This window comes from Rhinatrema bivittatum, chromosome 8, assembly GCF_901001135.1.
Source record: "Rhinatrema bivittatum chromosome 8, aRhiBiv1.1, whole genome shotgun sequence".
NCBI classification, from domain to species: Eukaryota; Metazoa; Chordata; class Amphibia; order Gymnophiona; family Rhinatrematidae; genus Rhinatrema; species Rhinatrema bivittatum.
Window position 1 is genome coordinate 32,300,361 of NC_042622.1, and position 15,647 is coordinate 32,316,007.

The 15,647-nt window shown below is 46.1% G+C and overlaps 1 protein-coding gene across 2 annotated transcripts in view; it reads left to right on the forward strand.

Moving 5' to 3' along the window:
* Positions 1–15,647, forward strand: part of PREX1 (phosphatidylinositol-3,4,5-trisphosphate dependent Rac exchange factor 1) — a 411,313-nt gene that overhangs the window by 153,430 nt on the left and 242,236 nt on the right. For both annotated transcript variants that reach the window (XM_029611388.1, XM_029611389.1), the window contains exons 3-4: positions 3,066–3,188; positions 12,948–13,052. In XM_029611388.1, the coding sequence (XP_029467248.1) occupies positions 3,066–3,188; positions 12,948–13,052 (228 nt within the window). The remainder of the gene's footprint in view (positions 1–3,065; positions 3,189–12,947; positions 13,053–15,647) is intronic.

Genomic DNA, 15,647 nt, shown 5'->3' on the forward strand with positions numbered 1-15,647 from the left:
AGAAATCGGGGGCTCCTCCAAAACGATAGGAAAACCCCACGATATTGATCGTGGGGGTTCTCTTATCGTTTTGGGGGAGGGCGGGAAAAACAGCACACAAAAATAACCCCTAAACCCACCCCGACCCTTTAAAACTAATCCCTTAGCTTCCCCCACCCTCCCAACCCCCCCAAAAAACCTTTCACAGGTACCTGGTGGTCCAGTGGGGGTCCCTGGAGCGATCTCCCGCTCCCGGGCCGTCATCTGCCACTAATCAAAATGGCGCTGATGGCCCTTTGCCCTTACCATGTGACAGGGTATCCGTGCCATTGGCCGGACCCTGTCACATGGTAGGAGCACGGGATGGCCGGCACCATCTTGTGCTCCAACCATGTGACAGGGGCTGACCAATGGCACCGGTAGCCCTTGTGACATAGTAAGGGTAAAGGCTATTGGCGCCATTTTGAATACTGGCAACCGACGGTCCGAGTGCAGGAGGTTGCTCCTGGACCCCCGCTGGACTTTTGGCAAGTCTTGTGGGGGTCAGGAGGGTCCCCCAAGACTTGCCAAAAGCCCCTGGTGGTCCAGCGGGGGTCCGGGAGTGATCTCCTGCACTCGGGCCATCGGCTGCCAGTAATCAAAATGGCGCCGATAGCCTTTGCCCTTACTATGTCACAGGGGCTACCAGTGCCATTGGTCAGCCCCTGTCACATGGTAGGAGCACAAGATGGCGTGGGCCAGGTCTTAACATTAGCTCCTTTACGTGCGAGGGCGGTGAGGGGAGCAGCAATCGAGGACTAGTTAGGGATTAAATGTCAGTAATAATTGGTGAATCCCAGGAACCTCTGTAGTGCCCGCAGTCCAGAGGGCTGGGGCCAATAACGAATGCTTTAGAGTTTGTTTGGATCCATAGAGAAGCTTCGGCTGGCAACAGTGTACCCAAGAAAGGGAAGACTTTCTTTCTCAAACAGGCAGTTTGGCATATAAATGATGTTTCTGGAGGCATTGAAGAACTTGGCATATATCACAGCGGGGAGACAGAAGGTCTTTGGAAAATATAAGGATATCATCCAGGTACACCACGACACTGGTATAAAGAAGATCTCGGCAGATCTCATTCATTCTTTTAGAAGACAGCTGGGGCATTACACAGCCCAAAGGGCATGACAAGATATTCATAGTGCCCATCTCTTGTGTTGAACGCGGTCTTACATTTGTCGTTAGGCTGAATGCGTACCAGCTTATAGGCCCCTCATAAATCCAACTTGGTAAAGACCTTAGGTCCACGGATAATGATCCTTTTTGTTGATAGTGTTGAGGCCCCGATAATTGATACATGGACTGAGTGTCCCATCCTTCTTGGTAACTAAGAAGAATCCTGCCCTGGCTGAAGAAGTGGATTGTCGGATGAATCCCTTCTCTACCAGTGAGGCGTAGGCGTAGGTGTAGGTGAGGGAGCCATATGCCACTATGACAGCCCGAGGTTTCGGCCTGGGCCTAAGCTGGAGCCTGGACCCAGCCCAGGTCCCGATGCCTGGGCCTTGCCCTAGGTGGGAGGCCGGACTCAGGCCCGATGCCACGACCTGGCCTGGAATCTGGGTAATTGCCAGGTTCTTGTGGCCTGGTTTTGGCCTCTGTTGGAAACAGGATGCTGGGCTTGATGGACCCTTGGTCTGACCCAGCATGGCAATTTCTTATGTTCTTAACGCCGAAGCCTTGGTCCAAACCCAAGGCCAACACCACAACCTGGCCCGCAGGCTGTGTCCCGACACCTGGGTCTTGGCCTAGACCAAGCTTGGACCCAGGCCTAATGCTATGACCTGGCCTGGAGGCCAGGCCCCAATGCTGGGCCTCGGCCCGGATCCAGGCCTGACATCAGGGCCTAGCCTGGAGGCTGGGTTCCGCCAATTGGGCCGAGGCCTCGTCCAAGGCCCAGGCCCAGAGCCCAGGCCTCACAGGTGCTCCCACATCATCCTCTTCTTTTCTTTTGACGGCATCTTCTGGGGTTGCGCCAGAGTTAATGAACTTTTACATTCATCCCAGCAGACAGGTCGCAGTGTTGGGCCTTGGATTGGACCTAGGCCCCAGTGTTGGGATCTAGCCTCCGGGCCAGGTCACAGCATCGAGTCTGAATCTGGGCTCCGGCCTAGGCCAAGACCCAGGCATCAGGACTAGTCTAGATCCAGCCTCCAGCCCAGGCATCAGGACCCACTCTCTAGGACATGCCCCGGTGTCGGGCCTGGGTCTGGGCTGAGCCCCAGCAATGGGATCCAGTCTCTGGGCTGGGTCATAGCATTGGACCTGGGTCCGGGCCATGGAACGGGTGTCGGTACCCAGCCTCCGGGGTGGGTCACAGTGCCGGGCATGGGTCCAGGCTGCGGCCTAGGCTGAGGCCCAGGCATTGGGACCTGGCCTCCTAGTCCTGGGTGTGGGCTAAGGCTCCCTCCTCAAATGTATTATATAAAAAATTATCTTAAATTATTTGCCTTTTGGGGTTCATTTTATATCTTTAGTGGGTACTATTTGTTCACATATTACATATTGACATCTGCCATTTTTTTGTGTAGAATTTTTTTGAGAGAACTTGCATGCATACTTTGCAATTTGAAAATGTATGTGTATGAGTGCAAATCTGTCCTGAACTCCCCGCAGGAGCACCTCTGCTCACTGTCAGTAAACTTGGTATGCATGCAAGGCTATAGGTGCATACGTTTGTCCACATATCTGTTGTGCAGTTTTGTAACTGGCCATTTCAGCAGGTAAAGCACCCTTTCATCTGCGGACATGCTTTTGGAAAATGACCCTTTATATTATTTTTCCATAAGAAGACCAGTCTCTGGTAGGCGCCCAAAGGATTGCTTTTCAATGCAAACCAAACATTTCCTTAAAATCCTGGGTTGCAAATATTTTGGAAGCCGAGTCTGCGTGACCATAGAATTGCTACTGAAATGTGTTCTCACACAAGTGTACATGTTGGGTCGTGTCACCGTCTTCAGCTGTGCTGGTCAGCTTCCTGTAGATCCTTTATTTTTGTTGTAGGCTTCTAAATGCTTACGGTGGCCTCTTTCTTTCTTCCTTTCTTCTAGGTATTGTTTTCCAATATTGAAGACATTCTTGAAGTTCACAAAGAGTTTTTAGATGCCTTGGAGTTTCATTTGCAACCAGAGCCCCAGACTCAGCACGAACTTGGAAATGTTTTCTTAAAATTTGTGAGTAGAATAACTTTGTGCAATCTGTGAATGCTGTTTCCTGTCTCACCCCCCCCCCCCCCCCTTTTCCTTCATCCAATCTGCGTAACGTGCCTGAACTTTTCTCCAAGAAACTGTAGCGTTACCGTCTTATACTGGTGCATTATGTGGAAAGGTGGAACAAAGGAGCTAGGCATGGGGTGGGAAAAGCTTTGGGGGTAGATTTTAAAAGGTGCGCGAGCAACCCGGCGCGCACGCACGGACACGCGATTATATAACATGCGTGCACAGGCGAGTGCATGTTATAAAATCGGGGGTCGGCGCGCGCAAGGGGGTGCACAATTGTGCACCTCGCACGCGCTGAGCCGCGCCACCTTCCCCCGTTCCCTCCCAGGCCGCTCCGATTTCCCTCAAAGGGAACTTTCCTACCCCCCCACCCCACCTTCCCTTCCCCTACCTCCCCCGCCCTTTCCCCCCGTACCATTTTCTTTTTTTTCTTTTATTCCAAAACTTACTTCAGCCCTGGGGCTGAAGTAAGTTGCGCGTGCCGGCCGACTGCCAGTGCGTGATCCCCCACACAGCGGCAAATGGCCACCGAGCCGAGAGCTTCTGACTTGCCCTGCCCCCCGGACCGCCCCACCCCCTCCCTGCCCCTTTTTGCAAGCCCTGGGACTTACACGCGTCCACGGGGCTTTACGCGCGTTGCTGGGCCTTTATAAAATAGGCGCTATGCGCCTAGGGCTTTTAAAATCAGCCCCTTTATGAATGCGGCAGAAACAGTGAAGCCATATCATTGGTGGCATTGTAAATCTCTAAAACAACCAAGCAGGAAGATATTTTTAGAAGCAAGTGTATGTCTGGTTTGCAGTGGAATCTTTTCCTAGCTCACTGTCCAGCATTTTTGCTTGGAGAACACTTCCACGTCAAATGCCAGCGTTTTGTTTAATAATATCACCGATAACCAGCTTAACTGGTTGAGTTCTCTCCATCACTTTCACCAAGACATTCTCCAAAGATCTTTGCTTTGGGTATATCTGGCTACTTTTTAGAATGGCAGGACTGTGCATGCTTTGATAAGGCTAGTTTGTTACAAGTTATAATGCTATTTATGTAGTTACAGTTGCCATCGATATTTTAAAAATAAGTATGTTTTAAAACATAGTTTTCAAATATGCAAAGTCTTTGGTTCTTTTAATACCATTTGGAAGAGAGCACAAGCATGTTAGTAAACCTACAGTTTTTAAATCTTTGACATACCTATTAAAATACTCTGATGAAATCTGGATTCTCCTAAAATGTCAGTACTTGAAAGTCAATTTGATGTATCCAAGTCTCAGTGAATATTCACAAAGATTTTCAAGCCTAATGTCTCTGGAAAATATGAAAAATAGTCATCTATATCTCACCAGTGCAGGTGTTGCCAAAGTCAGAAAAAAAAATAGCCTGCTGTAGGAAAATATATTTATTCAGTTGGTAGTTAAATTAAATCATTAATGATAGGACTTCTGAATAATGCTTTAGTTGCTTTAGGAGACCTTATTTGCAAGAATATTCCCTGAGAAGGTTGCTGTATGAGCAGTGATTGTTGGGTTTGATGGGATCCTCTTATGTTCATGGCTGGATTTAAGATTATGCAGCCATAGGCAGGACTGGAGGAGGATGGTGGTGGACTCCCCTCAGAGATGGGGAGATAGAGAGGTCCCAGTTTTTGGCTCAGCTCAGCTAGGCTAGTACAGTAATAGTCTGTACTCATGGGAAATACTTGACAGAATATCTTATTCATATGTGCAGTATATATATTTGCTAGATTCAGATTTATGCATCCCATTTGCCTATCAGCAGTTGCAGTGGAGTTGTGTAATAAAGAAGCTTGTTTGCCTCTAATGGCAATATCAGAAATGAATAGGGTGAGAAAGTAGTGGAAAACCCACGTGACCTGGATGTGGTCCGGAAATTTCGAATTTGCCCACCTGTGTTAGCCTCGGTCATGTCATTCTTCAAGGTTGTAATACAACTTCCATGTCACTAGCCAGATGGTATCACAGATGCCTATAAAAAAAAAAAAAAAGCAGTCGGCTGTTAGGAATGCAGAATGATTGTAGTGTAACTACTAGAGGGAGAGGAATTGAAATTAAGGGATAATAGCCTAACAGTAAGAGCACTGCACAATATAGTCATTGGTGTTTTTTTGACACCAATTTGTTTTGTGACATTACAGTCAATTTTGAACAAACATTAATTAGCACATTTTGTAAAAGGTGTGGAAGTGCAAATGAAGGCGTAGATATATTATTTGTAAAACTGGATGGGATTTTGTTTTACATATCTCTATATACTGATGACTGTCAGGAATAGGGCTGTTGTTTCAAAGGATTTGCTCGTTAAAACTCTGCCGTATGCGCAAATGCACCAGGTCGGCTGAGCAGCTTCTTCCCGTTGTTTCTGACTTGGAAGGTAGTTCAGTGGAAATTGTGCAGGAAGTCTGCGTCCAGATCCCAGGACTGTAGTCTGCTGCCTTCCAAAGGTGACATCACCGTTAATCTCAAAACACCAGCATGAACTTTGATGGAACTTTGTCTCATTGGATTACTTTTTTTTTTTTTAAAACAGTGCAACAGATAATTTATTTACATGCTTTAAAATAATCTCTAAGGGTCATACAAACGTATAAATAGCAAGTATATCATAGATCTTAAACAACTGGAGACAATGTACAACACCCACATCATGTAACCCTCCTTTCCCCTCTCTTTCTACTTACCCCCCCCCACTTCCTATCCCCTTCCTTTATTCCTTACCCACTCCGATCCCTTTTAACCTTTCTTTTTCGAAAATAATATGTATCCTGATGTTTCCTCAATTCGCATGTGTTAACATACTAACTATCATTTGAATCTTGTAAACCATTGTGATGGCTTCACCGAACGACGGCATATAAAACTCAACAAATAAATAAATAAATGAATAAATAAATACAAACTTTACATAACAACTGGTAAAATTAAAATAGCTGAATCACAGCAACAAAAATAAAAGAAATATATCTGTCAAATCAAAATATATAAATATAAACAAATAACCCATAAAAACCTGCCTCTTAGTTAAAAAAAAATAAATCCAAGTTTCATGACTGAGGTTTGATGGCGTTCAGATTCTCCAAGGAGAGAAGAGTGATAAGTGGAGTGCCTCAGGGATCCGTTCTGGGGCCAGTTCTGTTCAGTATCTTTGTGAGAGACACTACGGAAGGGTTAGAAGGAAAAGTTTGTCTTTTTGTGGGTGACACTAAGATCTGCAACAGAGTGGGCAATGTCTGAAGGAGTGGAGAGAATGAGAAGGGATCTAAGAGAGCCTGAGCAGTGATTGTTGGTTTGACAGCTGGGATTCAATGCCAAGAAGTGCAGAATGATGCATTTGGGGTACAGAAATCCAAAGGATCGGGTGCGAAAGACTGATGTAAATGGACTGGGGTGATAGTGTCTGATGATCTGAAGGCAGCGACACAATGTGACAAGGCGGTGGATAAGGCCAGAGAGTTGCTGGGCTGCATAGAGAGAGGCTTAACCGCAGGAAAAAGGAGGTGATAATGCTCTTTTGTTTAGTGAGGCCTCACCTGGAGTCTTATGTTCATTTCTGGAGCCCGTATCGCAAAAAGGATAGAGACGGGATGGAAGCAGTCCAGAGGAAGGCAACCAAAATGGTGTGGAATCTGCATCAATAGCCATATGAGATAAGAATGCAGGAGCCATATATGTATACTCTGGAGGAGAGCAGAGACAGGGGAGATATGATACATGGTTTTAAATACCTGAAAGGTGTTAAAGATGTTAATGATGCATGAGAATCAAACCTTTTCCAATGGAAAGAAAGCTGTTGAACTAAGGGTCATAATATTTTTATTTATTTTTATTTTTTAAAGTTTTTGTTTACCGACATTCGTTAAGAAAACATCACATCGGTTTCCATACAACGTGAAAATAGCCAACAGGGCTTTACAGTGTAACTGATAATAGAACTAGGGGAGGGGAGGGGAGGAGGGGGGAGAGGGGAGGGTAACCTGGGTCTTTTGCTGTACATTCAGTAAACGCGATATACAGTTAAGTACATATGTACAAGTTATATACAATAAGAATACAAAGGGGGGGAGGGGGGCATTAAATACAAGAACTAAGGGTGGTGGACCTGGAGGGTGAGGGGAAGGGGCTGGGAAAGGAGGGTGAGGGTGTAAAAGAGGACAGAGTTGGGCGAGCTGCGTGGGAAGGAAGGGCGTAGGTGAAAGGCAGGACAGTGGGCAGAGGTGGGCTCATGCGTAGGCCTGTGTGAACAGCCAAGTCTTGAGTTTCTGTCTGAATTTCTTAGGGCAGGTCTCGAGGCGTAGCTGGGTAGGCATTGTGTTCCATAGGGAGGGTCCAGCTAGGGATGTGGCGCGTTGTTTGGTGGCGGTTAGTTGAAAGAGTTTGGGAGAAGGCGTGTGTATAGTAGCTATATATGGCGTTCTGGTAGGTCTGGAGGTGGAACGGATGTGTAAAGTGTCTGTGAACCAGAGCATGTCTGGATTGTGAATAGCTTTGTGTATGAAGGTGAGAGTTTTAAATTGAATATTTTGCTGTGATGGGGAGCCAATGGAGTTGTTTGAGAATAGGTGTAATGTGTTCTTTTCTGCGAGTGCCTGTTAGTATTCGCGCAGCTGCGTTTTGTAGTAGTTGCAGTGGGGCTATGCTGTTCTTCGGTAGACCTAGGAGTCTACCATTTGAGTAGTCTATCATAGATAAGATGAGGGCTTGTAGGACTGTTCTACAAAATCGCTAAGGTGCAGGATAGGTTTAAGTTTTTTGAGGGTGTGTAGTTTATGGTAACAATCCTTGATGGTGGAGGAGATAAATTTCTGGAGGCTGAATTGGGAGTCGAGGATTGCACCTAGGTCTCTTACGATTTGCGAGAAGTCTGGGGGGGCAAGTGGGGAGTTGGTGGCGGAGCTGGGTAATGGGTTGATGTGTTGGGGTGCAATAATTATGAGTTCGGTTTTGTTAGCATTTAGGGCTAAGTTGAGTTGGGTGAGTAGGCTGTTGATGGAGGAGAGGGCACTTTCCCATCTTTTTAGGGCACTGGAAATGGTGTCAGTGATGGGTATGAGAATTTGCACATCGGCGTAGATAAAGTGTGGGAGACCAAGATTTGAGAGTAGATGGCAGAGGGGAAGGAGGTATATGTTAAAGAGTGTAGATGAAAGGGAGGAGCCTTGGGGTACGCCCCTTGTAATATTGATGGGTTCGGATTCGTGGTTTTCAATTTTTACCTTGAAGTGTCTGTCACTGATGTATGATTTGAACCAGCGAAGGGGGGTCCCGGAGATGCCAATGTCAGATAGCCTGTCAAGCAGTATAGAGTGATTGATGGTGTCGAAGGCTGCAGAGATGTCTAAAAGGGCTAGAATGTAGGTGTGTATTAAACTCGAAGGAGGTAGACTCAGGAGCAACGTCAGGAAATATTTCTTCACATAAAAGGTGGTGAATGCATGGAATGCCCTCCTGGAAGAGGTGGTGAAGTCAAGCATAGTCATGGAATTAAAAAAGGGCATGAGAAAAACACAGAGGATCCCTTGTGGCTAAAGGATGGAAATGAAGAAAAAGTGTAATCTGTGTTAAGTGCGGTAACCTACATGGAGCGGCAGTTACTACCCTTAACAGAACACATGGAGGGTAACCTGCATGGAGTGGCAGTTACTACCCTTAACAGAAGGCATGGGGGTAACCTACATGGAGCGGCAGTTACTACCCTTAACAGAAGGAATAGGTGCAACCTGCACAGAGCGGCAGTTTCTATTCTAAAAAAAAAAAGAGCAAACTTGCCGGGCAGACAGAATGGATTTTTCTGCTGTCATTTACTGTGTTACTATAAGTGACTATATTACTGCAGCTGGGTATTGAGTACATGTGCATGGACCGTGTTGAATTGTTGAGTACTTACATATGTACTTGTTGAATACTTCACTCAATCACTCATTATCACATTATTTCTCAGTTTTTTTTTTTGTAAATGGTTGAATGGCAGTTTTATTTCCCATAATTTCATCATGGGATATGTGTTTTAAGATTTTTCTGTTTTACAGTTTAGTCTTCAAGCTGCCATCATCTTAGCATATCTAAGACTTGTCATGTCTCCTCTCTGGCCCAGTTCAGGTCCTGCTTAAAATCCCATCTTTTTGAGGATGCTTTTTTAAATTTTAAATCTTGGCTGTCCCTGGCCAGCTTGGTTGGCTTTTGTTTACTGGAGGCCGGTGACGGGTGGGACCTTTAAAAACAGTTAATGCGATTTCCAGTAATCTGCCCACCTCTGGCCTCCTCAGAAGCGGACAGCCCCTTCCTCCTCCCGTTCTCTCCCCCCTCTCCTCTGCAAAACCTGAGACGTGGATGGGGTCCACTCGGGCCACTCCTAGCACAGAGCGGTGGTGCTGGCAGCATCCTGTAAAGCAGGGCGGGTCCCGCTCCCACCCAACCTGCCCGGTGGGCTTTTTCTCCCAGTACGCTCATGCGAAAAGGGGAAGTGGGGAACCAGAGCCACTCCGGTTCACTCAATGCCGCAGCTTCCCCTTGCTCTGCGCTGGGACTGGGCTGAGCAGAATCCACGTTCCCCAGCTTTTGCAGAGGCGAGGGAGATGGTGTGGTGGTCCACGGTGATGGTGGTGGTGGTGGCAGTGGTGGTGGGGATACGGGAGGAGAGGGGAGACAAGGTAGTGACGGCTCACAGGGGAGAGGGAGAGGGAGGGAGGGGGAAGTGATGACTCAGGGTAAAAGCTATTTTATTTGAGTGGGGAGGGGCTGCTGAGTTGGCAAGCCTAAACTGTAATGATGTGGTGGCCAAGTTATCCAAAGAAAGAATCTCCTGTGCCACTTAATGAAGAATTTCAGCGTTTCTTTTAGATCTTCTGTAAGTTACAGCATAGCCGTCATACTTGTGGTGTGTTTTTTGTAAGAGGCAAATGGAGGCCAAAAAAAAGGAGCTGGTAGAAGCTCTTTGGAGTGGTTGTAATTATTTTATTGACAGAGTCTTATTTTAGGGGTCAGGATGCTGCCATCTGTATTTAGAATCCGCAGACCGTGGAGACAGCGAATACGTGCGTTTGTTCTATTACAAAGAATTTTGATGGGGCTGGTTCGGCCGCTGAGCTGAGACTTCGGTACCCCGGGTCAGCAAATGATTTATTTATTTATTTGTGCAATTTTTATATACCGTTGCCCAGAACAAAATGTTCTATCTTAACGGTTTACATAATAAATTAATTTAAGACAGTTAAGAAACAGAAATAAATACAATAAAACATTAATAAGAATAAAATCATTGAAATTAATTTACAAACTAAAATAGCATAAGTAAAGTTCGAAATAAAAAGACCATAAAAGCTGCTAAAGATTTATAAAAACTCTTGGGTGTTATCTCTGTATGCCTGTAAAAAACACCATGTTTTAAGATCTTTTTTTAAACTTCTTCAGATTGCCCTGCATTCTCAAATTTAATGGCAGACTATTCCAAAGCTTTGGTCCGGCTACTGAAATAGCCCTTTCTCTGACTTCACTCAGGTGTGCTGATCTGACTGTAGGTATCGATAGCAATGGAGGCTGTGTTCACGTGGGGGTGGGGGAGAGAGTGTCATGGTCATTGTTACGGGCGACACCTGATGGCCGGATTTAGGGTCTGTACGAAGCTCCGGTGCAAGGCTCCCAGCGTGAGGAACGTTGCTGCATTCACTAGGAAGAGTGGGAGCAAGGGCCGATCAAAACAGAGGGAACAGCTGCTCTGAATGACTGTGAACGAAGGCTCGTGGTGCCAGAACCCCGGCCCTGGTTCTGATTGAGCTGGAAGAAAACGGAGAAAGGAGGAACCACTGGGCCACCACACCCCCGCCCATCCCCTCCCCCCCACTAAAAACAGAGTTTTGATTTTGTCAAGCTCAGGTTGACGGAGGTCGTATTTGAATTCTATTTTAAGGAGCTGGTTTTTAGCTCACTCGAGGCGAGAATTCAGATCCTGGGCCTTGAGAGGTGGGAAAGTAGCCTGTGAAATTAGCACATATAGAAAAATGCCTCAAGCGATCCTACGTCAATAGGTGAAAAATGCTTATTTTGATACTTTCCAGCTTACAAATTAGTTTTGCCAACTGCTGTAAGATTTTACAGTTAGCGGATAATAGGAACTGAACATTTTTTCTTGCAGCTCCTGAAAAAGTCACAGAATATCCTAATTCCTTATACCAGGGGTTTCCACCTTGTTGGGTTTTCAGGCCTCTTTTTTCAATCTTCAGAAGTTTCACAGCTTCTCCCTATTACTCTTTTTCCCCCCCCCCCACCCCATCTCTACCTCTCCACCCCCTCCCCAGCTTCTCTCCCCTGTCCCTACCACTCTTTCATTCCTCCACTCTCTCTAACTCTTACTCCCTTGTTGCTGCCGACCTCCTGACCCATGCAGGCCATTGCCCCCTGGAATAGAACCTCGCATTGTTATTTTGCTTTCCCACGGACCACCAGGGTTCCATGGTCTGCATGTTGGGAATCCCGTCCTTATACAAAGCCATTGCATTGAAGATTCTTGCATGGTTTCAAGTAAACAAACAAAAATATGTGTATATATTTCTTCTTGAGCCGTACCAGACTATAGCACAAGCTAGGACTGTGCTCTTGTTTTTTTTAATGGACCTCGTTTTCCTTGAGGGTTCCAGGTGGCCTAGGGTCAAGTAGACCATGATACATCAGTCTAACCAAAGGTGATAAGTCAAGGAGGCTTTTAATATTTCAAGGCACCGTCCATATGGGACTTGTGGATTTTTACTGTCCTCCCGAAATTGTCATGTTAACACCCCCCCCTTTTTTTTTTTTTTTTAAATTCCTGTGCACCTAGAGTTATATTTATAACATTTCCTTTCCCTTTTTCAATTCAAAAGTGTCAATTGTGCATCAGATCAGATCTCAGGATGAGGGACCGGTAGAAAACAAAGGCCCAACATGATCAGCAGGAATTCTGTTTTTTTTTTTTTTTTTTGTGTCCATTGAGGCAAGATCTGTTTGTACTAAGTTTGCTTTTTTTTTTTTTTTTTTTTTAGCTGTTAGTGGGATGAGAAAAAGGACTATTGATGCCACTTTCTGGTCAATTTTGGCAATGGAAATCAATTTGGTTCTATTTTTTTTTTTTTTTTTGCAGTCCTCTTCTGCCTCCCGTTAAACCTGATTTCCCAGACAGTATCCCTGTGCGACACCAAAAACCTCTCTTCAACCTTGAGGGTTGGAGGGTTGTGTCCTCTGCAATGAGCCATAATGCCAATATTTATGGCCGGCAGAGTCTTGACATGGTAGTGGCAGCTCCTACTTTCTCTTCCCGGGACCATCTCCTCTGTGTTGTGCCCAATCCCAGGCAGCCACGACAGCTATGTTAGACCCCGAGTGGCCTGAGCAATAGGGAACACAGCTCAATCGGAATCGGGCTGGGATCCTAGCGCCAGAAGTCTTCATTCACCGCCATGCCGTCATTCCCACCTTCCGACTTAATTTAGTCCAGTCATTGCAGCAACAGCCTTCAGCCCGAGATCCATGGGCAGAACCATGTGAGCACGGATCCTAAATCCAGCCACCAAGCCTTGCTGTAGTGCAGTGACTATGACTCCCCCCACCCCTAGAGGCTGAAAATGTTTCCCGAGCCCTGCCTGACCCCGGGAGTGGAAGCCCATATGAAAAGGAATTCTGGCATTCTGTAGATATGCTCTCTGATATCTCTTTCTTTTTTTTTTAATTACAGAAGGACAAGTTCTGTGTGTATGAAGAATACTGCAGCAACCACGAGAAAGCATTGAGACTCTTAATGGAACTGAATAAAATCCCACAAGTCAGAGCATTTCTCCTGGTATGTACTGAAACTCTCCAAGCCTCATCTGGAATATCCATATCTCTTTGCTGCAAATTGTGTAATGAACCCTGGTTGGTGTTGACGTTAATTTTATTGGATATACTGGTTTCGTGAGATAGGGCTGCCAAACAACCAGGTTTCTCAGCTCAGTACTGGATTATTTGATTCTGGTTCCAAGAGGTGTTTTTCTGGGATGTAAATAAACGCTTCATGTCTGGCTCAGGATGGTAGTGATCGCCTGTGTGACATGGGTTGGCAATCTTGGTACTTTCCGCAGGGGACAGATATTCTTGTCACTAGAAGAAAACATCATCGTAAGCAGCGGCGGACTCACGATGTCGGACCGGCCCAGGTATTCGCCGCCCAGGCCGGCCCAGGACACGACACGTGGTCTGCCGAGCACGGCTCTGTCACGGCCATGCACGGCAGACCACGTGACTGGAGCGATCGGCCTACCGGGGGATGCCCGATCCCCCGGTAGGCCGATCTGCCCCTGATCGTAAGTGGCATTAGTTGACACACCTGTGTTGGCGGTCCCAGCAGAGAGTCCAAAAGGTTTAACAGGCAAGGATACTTTATTAATCCTCTCAGTCCTTGATGAGATGGTCTCCCAGAGCATAGATGAAGTCTGCACTGCCACTACCTGGGCTGGATTTAAAATTGTGTTGCCCATAGGCAGTGCCGGCACACGGCACCGTAGCCAGCAGAAGCTGGCTTCTCTTTGGCCTGTGGATATTTGGTGCCTTCAAGATTTGTCACTCTAGGCAATTGTCTATGTTGCCTCTGTTTAAATCCGGGCCTGGCTGCTGCATGTGCTGTATTTGTTCCATGTTAGTATCCCTTTCCTTGTTAATCAGGCTAGACCTTCGTTTAAAGATTATAATAAGCTTTTTAAAAAAAAATGTATTGGCAAGGACTTATCTAACTGCTGAGCGGATCTTTGCATCCTGAATGCTTGAACTTGGCTTGTCCTTGTGGGTGTTCTACTAGAGAACATAGTAAAATTACAAATAACCCATCACTTAGACATGGTTTCTGACTGTGTCTGAGGCTAGATTACTAAAGTTTTAATGCTGTAAATGCCAGCTAGTGCTTACATCAGTGATTCCATAGGTTTGCTGGGTTGGCTGCCACTAAAAAATGGCAGTATGAGGCTCCACGGAGACAGAACTCAAGAGCCACATCAGGAAATATTTCTTCAGTGAAAGAAAGGATGGTGGATGCACGGCATGACCTCCCACTCTCCTAGTTGAGATGATGGAGATAAAAACAGTAATGGAGAAATTACTTACCTGATAATTTCGTTTTCCTTAGTGTAGACAGATGGACTCAGGTCCAATGGGTTATGTGCTCCCCTGCCAACAGATGGAGACTGAGTCAGGTTTCAAAACTGACGTCATCTTAGAGATACCCCTGCAGTTACCTCAGCCATTCAGTATTCTCTTCAAAAGCCATTATGGTCATACTATTGAAAAATTTGAATAAAATTTGGGTACAACTTAATAACTTGATTAGAAACTTGATTAAAAAACTGGTGACCATAACTGTATTCAACCAAACATAAGCACTGAATCCCAGCAGTATTATAGATGCCCTGATCTAGGGATAGGGAGACGGCTTACCTGTAACCTCAAAGAATTGAGATTCACCTCATGGGCGATTCCTTGTACTGTTCATGGGCAGTTGTGGGCGGGATGCTGAGTCCATCTGTTTACACTAAGGAAAACAAAATTATCAGGTAAGTAATTTCTCCATTTCCTAGCGTGTAGCCAGATGGACTCAGGACCAATGGGATGTACAAAAGCTACTCCCAAATGCGGCGGGAGGTTGCCCGTGGTCTGGTTAGTACCGCCTTCGTAAAGGCTGTGTTCTCTCAGGCCTGGATGTCCAGGCGATAGAACCTGGAAGAAGGTGTGTAAGGAGGACCACGTTGCTGTTCGACAGATGTTGATGGGAGACAGTAGCTTAGCTTCCACCCAGGATACTGCATGGGCCCTAATGGAATGAGCTTTAACCTGAAGGGTAAAGGCTTCTCTGTCTCTAAATAAGCTCCCGTGATCACTTCCTTGATCCAGTGAGCTATGGTAGCTTGCGAAGCTGCTTTGCCTTGTTTCCTTCCTCCATGAAGAACAAACAAGTGGTCCATCTTGCGCACTGGTTCTGAATGTTCCAGATACCATACTAAAAGCCTACTGACGTTTAAGTGGCATAGGAGGTGGTAGTCTTCCATGTCCTTACATCTATCTAGGGACAGTAAGGAAATGGACTGGTTCAGGTGAAACTCTGAGACTACCTTTGGTAAGAAGGAAGGAATGGTTCAAAGCTGTAATGTTCCTGGAGTAAACCAGAGGAATGGCTCCCGACATGACAGCACCTGTAGTTCAGAGATGCGACGAGCCGAGAATATTACCACCAAGAATACAATCTTCAGCATTAAGAGTCGTAGAGACAGACTGTGCAGCGGCCAAAAGGAAGGCCCTGCTAAAAAGTCCAATACTAGATTTAGGTTCCATAGGGGGACTGGCCACTTTAAGGGTGGTCGGAGGTGTTTGACCCCTTTTAGGAAATGGGCCAAGTCCAGATGCGTCAACA